General features: G+C 42.9%; 1 protein-coding gene across 1 annotated transcript in view; it reads left to right on the top strand.

The window, feature by feature from the left end:
- The first annotated feature begins 2,931 nt into the window (after positions 1–2,931).
- The window catches only part of Atg14 (autophagy related 14), a 39,440-nt gene continuing 31,560 nt past the window's right edge, over positions 2,932–10,811 (top strand). The window contains exon 1 of the mRNA XM_042682509.1: positions 2,932–3,183. Coding sequence (XP_042538443.1) covers positions 2,963–3,183 — 221 coding nt within the window. The 5' untranslated portion in view covers positions 2,932–2,962. The remainder of the gene's footprint in view (positions 3,184–10,811) is intronic.

The raw sequence follows: 10,811 nt of genomic DNA, 5'->3' as shown, positions 1-10,811 counted from the left end.
ACAAGTAAACTTATTTCAGAATTTGAAAGATTTTAGGCCTCATTAGAACAATAGTTTGGCATCAGTGCTGGATTCTTGTTCTAATGTAATACATCAACATGTTCTCTGAAAATGCCCAGCAGTACAGGAAGCTTGCCTTATTTACCCATTTACTACAGAAGGTTTAGACTAATTTCAGTTTAAGAAAAATAAATTTAAAAAAACTTTTAAAAAGTTTTTTGCTGATACCAGGGCCTTGTGTGTGTTCACTTGGCTTGCTTGCTCAGCAGATATTCTATCACTTGAGCACCAGACTCTAACATGGATTTTTGCTCGTTCCTTTGGAGATGGTATCTAGCAGACTTTTCTACCCAGGATAGTTTTGAACTGTGACCCTCTAGATCACAACTTTCTAAGAAGCTAGGATTGCAAGCATGTACTAACAGTGTCTTGTTTCAAAAACAAAGAATTTTAATTCACACACATGTATTACATGGCTCAGTTAATGTGGAGAAGGTCTCATCTGTCCTGTGTTAACACTTGTGCTCAAATCATTGTATTAACCTGTTGAGTGGTTCTCTGCCATTAACTTTATGAAAAATCTGTCTTCCCCCAAAGAAGGAGAGCCCAAAGAAAGCAAGGCAAAAGTGAATGCACTAAAGCAATGAAGTGAAAAATCTTACATTTGTTGAAAGGCAGCATTTCGTTAGTGGAAGTTGATGGTGGTATGGGGGGAAGATGAATCAAGCACTGAACTCTATGCATCTGAACATCTCCCATGGCAGTTTCCTTGGAACCATATATCCACAAAAACCAAAGGTTGATCGCATATCAAAATGTCAAGTAACTGTATAAGCTGAACAGTGTTGGTAGGCTAGTAAGATAGAAGTGTGTGTGTCTCTTACCTTTTTAAAATTCTGAAGAACTGGGTTTCAGTGGCTAATGCTTATAATCCTAACTATTCAGGAGACTGAGATCCTGAAGATTGCAATTCAAGGCCAGTCCAGGCAGAAAAGTTTGAGACTACATCTCTAAAATAATCAGCAAAAAAAAAAAAAAAGGGCTGGAGGCATAGCTTGAGTGGTAACACCAACTGAGCAACAAGAGACCCTGAACCCAAATACTGGCAAATATATATGTAAAAAATATAATCTATTGGGTGGATAATCCTAATCATTAATTATCAGGCACTGTGAAGGATCCTGGTGGGAATACAAATGCAGTATCTGAAACCTTTTGAACAAACAAACCAATCCTTTTGAGCCCAGACAACATGTCACATGCCTGTAATCCTAGTTACTCTGGAGGCTGAAAATGGGTGATTACACCTGAGGCCAGCCAAGGCAAAAAGTTATCAAGACCCCATTCTAATAAACAAGGAGACATGCTGGCACACACCTACAAATCAATCTATGAAGGAGATGTTGGTAGGAGGATCTCCAGACCTATCTGGAAAAAGGACTAAAGCAAAGAGGCTTGGAGGTGTGGTTCAAGTACAGAGCTCCTGACTAGCAAGCTCAAGGCCCCGAGTTCAAACCCTAGTACCACCATCACCAAACTCAAACTCTCAAAATCCCTGATTATGTCCTTCACCAAAGTAGATAGATTTTTATAGTGTGTGGCAGTGAACACCGCTTAGCACCTGAGACAGCTGTGTGAGAAATCCCAGCTAGAAAAAAAAGAGCACATTCATCTAGCATCTGGCCTACTGAAGTAATGCTTGAGAATCACTGACCTACAAACCCATTTCTCTTTTCCCCTCCTTTACAGGTATATGCAAAACTAATTACTGTGATAGAATTTTTCTCACCCACCCCTTTGTCTGTCCAGACACTTTAAGGGAAATCCTAATCATGTACTTAGTTCAAATATTCTTAAAGTGTAGCCCAGGGCAAGGAAGTGACAGATTATTGAGTTTTGAGAGCTGGCCACGGTGGTTACATACCTGTAATCTCAGCACTTGGGAGGCAGAGGTAGGAGAATGCCAAACTCAAGGACTATATTTAGGAAGACCCTGTCCAAAGAAAACCAAAATAAACATCAGTTTTTGGAAATCATAACTTTGATTTGCTGGTTAGTTTGGGCTCTCATTGAGTTACAGGTAAGAAATTAGATTCCTATTAAACCTATTAGAATTAGGATTGCTATTGGATTACATTTGTTTATTTTTGTCGGTAGGAACTGTCCCTGAGCTCTTTTTGCTCAAGGTTAGCACTCTGAGCCACAGTGCCACTTCCTGTTTTCTAGTGGTTAATTGGAGATAAGAGTTTCCTGGACGTTTTCCTACCCGGGCTGGCTTTGAACAGCGATGATCCTCAGATCTCAACCTCCTGAGTAGGATTACAGGCCTGAGCCTCCAGCGCGTGGCTTAGATTACTATTAAATCTATTTAAATTTCTTGATGATTAGGTTGGTAGAGCACATTATATTCCTAATCAAGAAAAACGGCATAGAGAAGGTTAATTTGATCCAAACCACACAGCTGGAAGCCAAACTGCAGCTGACTTCCAGGACCCAGCTTCCCATCCAACGGTGTCTCCTAGCTAGAGCCAAACCTAAAAGCATCTTAGCGTGAGAAAATAAATTCTTAGTCTGTACCCATTTATTTTTCCTTTAGAAGCCTGAGGGCATCGTATTACTATTTTTGGCCTGCAGGCGTGGACCAGGAAGCCGCGGCCTGATCTGGCAGGGGATATTCGGTTTGGCGAGCTCCCGGGACCTAGGATTTCCCCCGCTGTGATGCCAAGAGCCACACCAGGCTCCTCCCGGACCCCGCCCTCGCGCCTCCAGAGGCCACGCCCACGCGATAGGCCCCGCCCATCACCACCTCAGGGCTCCGCCCCCGAACCGCTTCAAACCCGCCCCTCTCCTCCCCGGGCCTCGCCCTCAGGTTTCTCCACGCCCCCTCCGCCCCCCCCCCGCACCCAGGATGCACCTGGTTGAAAACAAAATCCCACGTGACTGGCTCCGCTCTCCAGCCATCATGGCGTCTCCCAGTGGGAAGGGAGCCCAGGCGCCAGAGGCCCCTGGCTTCGGGCCCCGGTCCCTCTCCCGCGACCTGGTGGACTCGGTGGACGACGCGGAGGGGCTCTACGTGGCCGTCGAGCGGTGTCCGCTCTGCAACACCACCCGCCGGCGGCTGACCTGCGCCAAGTGTGTCCAGAACGGCGATTTCGTTTACTTCGACGGCCGCGACCAGGAGAGGTACGGCGGCCGCCGGGGCCCATTGTTTCTTTCCTGTATCCTCGGGCCAGGCGGCTGCGGACGGGCGCGGGGGTCCGAGCCGCTCCGCGCCGGCGCCCTGCTGCCTGCGAGGGCAGGGTCCGGCGGGCAGGGAACGGCGGGCCAGCCGAGGGAAGGTCGCTGTTCCTCCCAGGGCCCGCCGGGTGGGAGTTTGACCCCTCTGCTGTGACCCTGGGTACGAGGGATAGTGACTTTCTAGGGAGCCTCCCCTGTTGCTGCTGTAAGAGTTGGAATGCTAGTTCTTTGCTGTACTCCGGCTCAGAAGCTCAGTTTAACCTTTCTCTGCCTTCGAAAGTACATTCATACTCTCCAGAAAGGGGCCAGGAGACCCTCAAATAACTAGTTACGAGGAATTGGGGCCCTGGCAGTCTGTCACAGATGGGCCTCGTGAACGAGGCTGTCTTGATTGCTCATTTCTGTTCCTTCCCTACCTCCGAAGATTATTTCGGAGTCCTTAGGGATTCGAGGATGTGTTTTGGCTTTGTTTTGAAATTCAGATTGAGTCTGCAACCTGTTAAGAGAATTGCAGTTAGGCATTCAGAGTATTCCACTTGGAATTTTTGTTTCACTGATAGTAAAGTAGCTAATTTTTTCTTTATCAGAAAAGTTCAGGTATTATTTTACAACAATCCAGTGTGCTATTATTCCAAGTTTACTTTTAGGAAATTGCACAGTAAGTACCTAACACAGATGAACATAGAACTCAGAATTAAAATTCATGCAGCCAAGATACATATACACATGCATTTAACTCTCAGACTATAAACTTACAGATTTGGAAATGTTTTGAGTTCCTGTTATTCTTGTGATCATAGATGGAGTTCTTTTGAGGAGATCTGTATAACTGGGTGCCAGTGGCTCACACCTGTAATCCTGGCTACTTAGAAGCCCGAGATCTAAGGATCACCCAGAGGCAGAAAAGTCCTTGACTCTTTTTTTCTAAGTAACCACCCAAAACCCAGAAGTGCTGCTGTGGCTCAGTACAGTAGAGCACTAGCCTTGAGCAAAATAGTTCAGGGACTGGCCCTAAGTCCCAGGTTCAAGACCCACAACCAACAACAGCAACAAAAAAATTAAGCCAGTTTTAAACAACATTGGATAAGAGATGGAAATGTTTGAGGGAGTTTATCAAGGATTCAATTCTGGATCCTTTACATTTTCTCCTAGATTTATTCCAATAATTTAAGTATCATATAAAAGAATTTCAGATTTGTATATCCAACCCTTATCTCTCTGAACTCCAAAGACGACTGACTGTTCAGTATCTATCCTTGAATTTGTAATTGGTATCTCCATTTCAACAAGACTAACAACACATAATTTTTTCTTAGATTGGTTCTTCACAGTTCATCCCAACTCAGTAAATGACAAATACCATCCTTCCCTTGTTCACTCAAAAAAACCCCTCAGTTCTCCTTGACTCCTTTTAAGTCACTGTGCCGTGTCCAATCTCATCAATAAATCCCATGTACTCTTCAAAACCTAGTCTAAATTGGATCCTTTCACCATCATCTGGCCCCACCCACCAGAAGTTCATGGTTTGGGGTTGCTACTTCCACCTTTGCTCCTCTGTTAAATTTCCAAATTGCAGTTAGAGTACTGCCATACTTCCGTTCTTCTGTGGAGATCTTCCAGCACTTTTCTCCTACCCAAAGTATAAAAGCCAAACTTATGCATTATCTGTTATTCCTCTGAGCTGATGATTTGTTAGATTTTCCTTACTCATTCAGCTATTCACCTTGGCTGTCTTATCAGTCCCAGAACACTTCCACCTCAGTGTCTTTGCAGTCTTACTAATTGTAAAAAACCCTTTTCTCCCAACCCTCCCCCGCCCCCCCCCCCCCTTAGAAACAATCTCCTCTGTTTCCTTAGGCTTCTGCTCAAGCTTGGAGTCTTTTCCTTTTCCTTTTCTTTTGTGGGTTGTGGGGCCTGAACTCTGGGTCTGGGCACTGCCCCTCAGCTCTTCAGCTCAAGGCTAGCATCCTATCACTTGAGCCACAGTGCCACTTCTGGCTTTTTTCTGCTTATGTGGTGCTAAGGAATCGAACCCAGGGCCTCATGCATGTGAGAGAAGCCCACTACCACTGAGCCACCTTCCCAGCCCCAAAGAGAGTTTTTCAAACTCCCCAGTTAAACCTGTAACCTCTTTCCTACTTAAATAGCATTTATCACCATCTGATGCTTTATAGATTTATTTATCAACTATTTATCCTCCCACTCCAGAAGTAGAAGTTTTATGAGGGCAAGACCTTCTTAACTGTTTTCTACACTGTTACATCCTCATATAATAGAAGGAATAATTGAATGAATCTGTTCCTCCTTTGCACACTTAGTCTAGCCAATTTTAAACCATTTAAATATCTATCATGATAGTATCTATCACTGGTTACCAAAGCTAGTAACCTAGGGATTATCTTAGATATTCCTTTTCCCCCCCTTATTTATTTTATCCAAATCATCAGCCAGTCTAATTCATTCTGACACCAAGTTATATCTTGACTCTGGCTTCTTGTAATCTAGGACCCTATAAGATGTCCCCCTACCTCCCCCGCCTCCCTGCCCCATCTTTGTCCCTCACACAGCAGACAGAAAAAAAAGGCAATCACATAGTCTTCAGTCTTTTATTTAAACCTTTCAATAACTTTCCATTTCATTAAAAAAATTACATCTAATCTTTTGGCCCGGCCAAGTGAAGTCTCTTGAGGCTTTCCTTTGACTTTACCTGTAAGGCTGAATTTAAAATGTGAGTGTGGAGTCCGGTACTAGTGGGTCACACTTGCAATCCTAGCTACTCAGAAGACTGAGCTTGTGAAGGAGTGGTGTTTAAAGCCAGAACAGGTAGAACAGAACAGTCTGGGAGACTTTGTCACCAAAGTAACCATCCAAAAGCAGGGCTGGGGGTGTGACTGAAGTGATAGCACCAGCCAAACAAGCAGAGTGAGGTTCTCAGTTCAAAATCCAGTAGTGCACCCCCAAAATAGTTAAACAAAGAAGCATGTGCTCTGGATTCATGCTCCATTGACTTGATCCCCAAGTTCAACAACTTGCTGATGTGGTTTTCAACAAATTTCTTTTTTTTTTTTTTTTTTTTTTTTTGGGGTCCGGTCGTGGGGCCTGATCTCTGGGCCTGGGCGCTTGAGCTCTTCAGCTCAAGGCTAGCGCTCTACCACTTGAGCCACAGCGCCACTTCCGGCTTTTTTCTTTTTGCTTATGTGGTGCTGAGGAATCGAACCCAGGGCCTCATGCATGCAAGGCAAGTGCTCTACCACTGAGCCACCTTCCCAGTCCCTTTCAACAAATTTCTTCAGCTCTCTTCTGCTTATTATTTCTCTTTGAAAATGATGGCTATCTAACTTGGGAAGTTTCTAGTAGTGATTATGTTTTTGTTTTTGTTTTGTTTTTTGGTTGTGGGGCTTGGACTCTGGGCCTGGGCACTGTCCCTCAACTCTTTAGCTCAAGACCAGCACTCTGCCACTTGAACCACAGCATCACTTCCAGTTTTCTGGTGGTTAATTAGAACTAAGAGTCTCACAGACTTTCCTGCCCAGGCTGGCTTTGAACTGTGATCCTCAGATCTCAGCCTCCTGAGTAGCTAGGATTACAGGTGTGAGCCACTGGCAGCCGGCTTCTAGTAGTGATTATGTAAGAGCTTGCGTCACATGTTGTGTAGCCTATATTAAACACTCCAAAATATACTGAAAAGCCAGGTGCTAGTAGTTCACACCTGTAGTGCTAAGTATTCTGGAGGCTAGTACAGCAGTTCAAAACCAGCTCAGGCAGAAAAGTCAGTGAGACTATGATCTACAGTTAACTAGCAAAAAGAAAGCTGAGCAAGAACACCAGGCCTTGAGTTCAAGCTCTGGTACCAGCACACAGACATACAAAAAAATAGACTCGGGCTATGCTCACTCCCCAGTGACACACTGTCTTTCAAATTCTCAATATGAAACTTTTCTACCACTGGACCATTCTTTTTGCTTTTAACATCTTTCCCCTTTATTGACACAATTATCTCTCCTCTGAACATAAATGTCACTTTCTCAGTGAGTGAGCCTCTCCCTGACTTTTCTCACCAGTGTAGTCTCTTACCTCTTGCCCCCAACACTATTTTTTTTTAATGTGTGTGATACCAGACTTGGTATGTAATGTTGTTTACTTGAGGAAAATAACTTGCTTTCAAGATGTAGTTCCATGAAAGCATGACTTGTCCTTTTGTTCTATCACATCACTAGCTCAGCAACAGGGTAGCCTCCACGCATTTTGTGTGTGTGTATGTGTGTGTGTGTGTGTGTGTGTGTGTGTGTGTGTGTGTGTGTTGTTTTGTTTGACTGGGGCTTGAACTCAGACCCTCAAGTTTTCTGCCACTTGAGCCACACCTCAACTTCCATCTTTTTACTGATTGATTGAAGATAAGACTTTTCTGCCTGGGCTGGCTTCAAACTGATCCTCATATCTGAGTCTCAGAGTAGCTAGGATTATAGGTGTGAGCTACCAGTGCTAGGCTTAGGCATGCTATTGAAGGAATGCAAAGTCAATACTACTTTCAAAACTTAGGGTTGGAGATGGGGCTCAGTAGTAGAGCATTTACCTAATATGTGTGATGCCCTGAGTTTCATCCCCAGCACTGCAACTGACCAGCCAACCAAATCTTACATTAAAAAAATCTCTGTTAAATGTGAGCAGTAAGGTGAATTTTCAGAAGAAGATGTGTATTTTATGGTGGGAAAAAACCGGAGAGCAAATAAATACCTCAACCATTCACAATGTAGAACTAAAAATTGATTTCCCAGGCCTGATTTCCCAGGCCTTCCACTGTGTTCTGCTCAGCTAACTTTACTTCACTCTCTATCTTTCCCTCTGCTTAACTGTCTGGGCCTTAAAAAGAGGGCTTGCTAGTTTTCAGAACATTGTTCAGGGTCTGATAGGATAAAAGAATCTCTTCAAACTCAGGACTACTGTCTTAATGGCCAAATTATTTTTTTTCTTTTAATAGTACTGGGAATTCAACTCAGGGCCTCCAGCTTGCCAAGTAAACACACTACCACGTAGGCTCTGCCTCCAGCCCCCTTTTGCTTTGGTCATTTTTAGGGTAGAGTCTTGATTTGTGTCTGGCTAGCCTGAGTTGCTATCCTCTTCCTTGTGCTTCTCCATGTTACTAAGGATAATAGGCATGCTCTGTTATACCCAGCCATTGTGCTGCTTCAATAGCTAGGATAACAGGAACTCACCATCATGGTTGAGATGAAGTCTCATGAACTTTTTTGTCTGAACTTGCCTCCAATCACCTGATCTTTGCCTCCCAACTAGTTAATGTTCCAAGATTGAGTCACCATGCTTGGCTGAGTAGCCAAACAATTTATAATGAGTTCTCCCTGAAGATCGTTGTATGCATAAAATATTCTTACAAGTTACAGAGGAGAAAGACAGTTTTTGGCTCTCAAAGATTTACACAGACTGCATGGGCCAGAGGTTGGTTGTGAGCTTTGTACTGTCCTCATTATTCATGACAACTTTGGTATTATGGTTCTTCTTTCAAACTCTTTCCCTCTTAACATCAAGAAAAGCCCCTTACCGACTGGAAATTCACTTGGAAATAAACTGTGAAGTCTTACAGTACAGTTTGAAAGTCCATGTTTAACTGCCGATTTTCAGTAAATTAGCGAATAACTTAGCAGTGCTTTTGTGGATGTGGAATGTGATAGACTAACTGAATGTCATAGGCTAACTGAAAATATGGGCTTTACTAGCTTAGCAATTTAAGGAAAACTATATATTAAAACAATAAGTTTCATAATATTTAGGTCCTTAGAAGGTCTTACTTGGACTCCTAAGAAAGACTGAGTCCTTATGTACTTTATGGACAGTATGCATTTAACTGGTAGAGTACTTGAAAAATATCTTACTTGGTTCAGCGGGGTAACTTTGTTATCCTCACCCACACCCTGTTTTTCTCAGCTATCACCATGCCTGTTATCACAAGCAATACCCACCTTTCTCTGCTTTTCACCCACTCTTTAACCTCTACAACTTCCTTAAGGAATGGAGGGGAGGAATGATAGAAACCAATACCACCAACACAATTTTCTTTGGAGCTTGGACTGCTGGATATTTTAAAGTTATAGATCATTTATAAAGAAGCAAATCTTCTGGATTATATATTTACCTAACTCCAAAAATAGTCCCATTATGCAATAGGTAGCTAGTAGGTTGAGTAATCTTTCCACTCATAATTGGGAAAAAACTGGTTACCAGTTTATGTGACAGGTGCAGGAAAGAGTTTGGAAACATGATTTGAAGACGACAAGGGAAATCTAGTTTAGAAACTAGTGATTTTCTAGAATAAGCTGGGGGGAAAAAGACATTCTTTGACCATCTGAATATGGATTTTTGAAAATACATATTAGGAATGAAGCAGAATTACTTTCATGGAATGACTTTTAAAAGTACATTATTATCCTGGTGCTAGTGGCTCACACCCATAATCCTAGCTGTTCAGGAGGCTGAGATCTAAGAATCATGGTTTTGAAGCTAGCCAGGGCAAGAATATCCATGAGACTTTTACCTTCAATTAATTACCAAAAAGCTGGAAGTGGAACCCATGGCTCAAGAGGTAGAGCTCTGGCTGTGAGCAAAAAAACTCAAGGACAGTGCCCAGGCCCTGAGTTCAAGTCTAGGACTGTCACAAAACAACAGTACACCAAAAGTACATGATTATACTTTGATCAGGAAATAAATGCAGGCACAGCACAATTTGATAACTGGAATCAAGGATGAGGAAGAAATTCAGATGTTACTGTAGATTTCAAGGGGAAGGCACAAACTACTTTGAAAAGTATTTCTCAGGTATTTATTTTCACAATCTAATATCTCTTTGGTCATCATTCGCTAGCCTACAAAAGTCTGTTGTCTCTGGGATGCTAGGTTACTGGCTCAACAGGAAGGAGCCTGCATTTTATTGAGAGAGAGAGAGAGAGAGAGAGAGAGAGTGTATGTGTGTGTGTTGCCAGTTCTAGGGCTTAAACTCAGGGCCTGGATACTCTCTCTTAGCTTTTTCCCACAAAGCTGGTGCTTTGCTATTTGAGCCACATCTCCATGTCTGGTGGACTTTCCTGCTTGGGCTAGCTTCAAACTGATATCCTCAGATCTTAGCTTCCTGAGTAGCTAGGATTACAGGTATGAGCCCCTGATGCCTGGTGTTACTAATCCTTTTTGTTGCATGTGAATAAATGCGTTGGGTATTCTAGATATTCAGATACAAGAAAACTAAACAGATTTACTTGATTGAAATGAAAAAGAAAACTGCTCTTGAGTTCACTCAGCAGGACAAAAGTCCTACAGGTAGCTGGATACCTTATCTTTAGAAAATATCCACCTTTCTACTGCTTGATTATGGCCTTCAGGCAGGATCTTAACTCTCATACCCTGCAACTTGTTAACAATGTCTCACCCACAAACGATGATTTGCTAAGAAAATAGAGCTTTTGTTTTTAGTCATCATCACTGGACATGTTTAACATAACTTTTCAGTTTATTAAGAAAAATCCTACATATTTGCTATCTCCTTTGTTCTTCAACACCATGATTTATGA

This window comes from Dipodomys spectabilis, unplaced genomic scaffold (genome assembly GCF_019054845.1).
Source record: "Dipodomys spectabilis isolate Male_0828 unplaced genomic scaffold, ASM1905484v1 ptg000073l, whole genome shotgun sequence".
Lineage (NCBI taxonomy): Eukaryota > Metazoa > Chordata > Mammalia > Rodentia > Heteromyidae > Dipodomys > Dipodomys spectabilis.
This window is presented reverse-complemented; position numbering and strand designations above follow the sequence as displayed.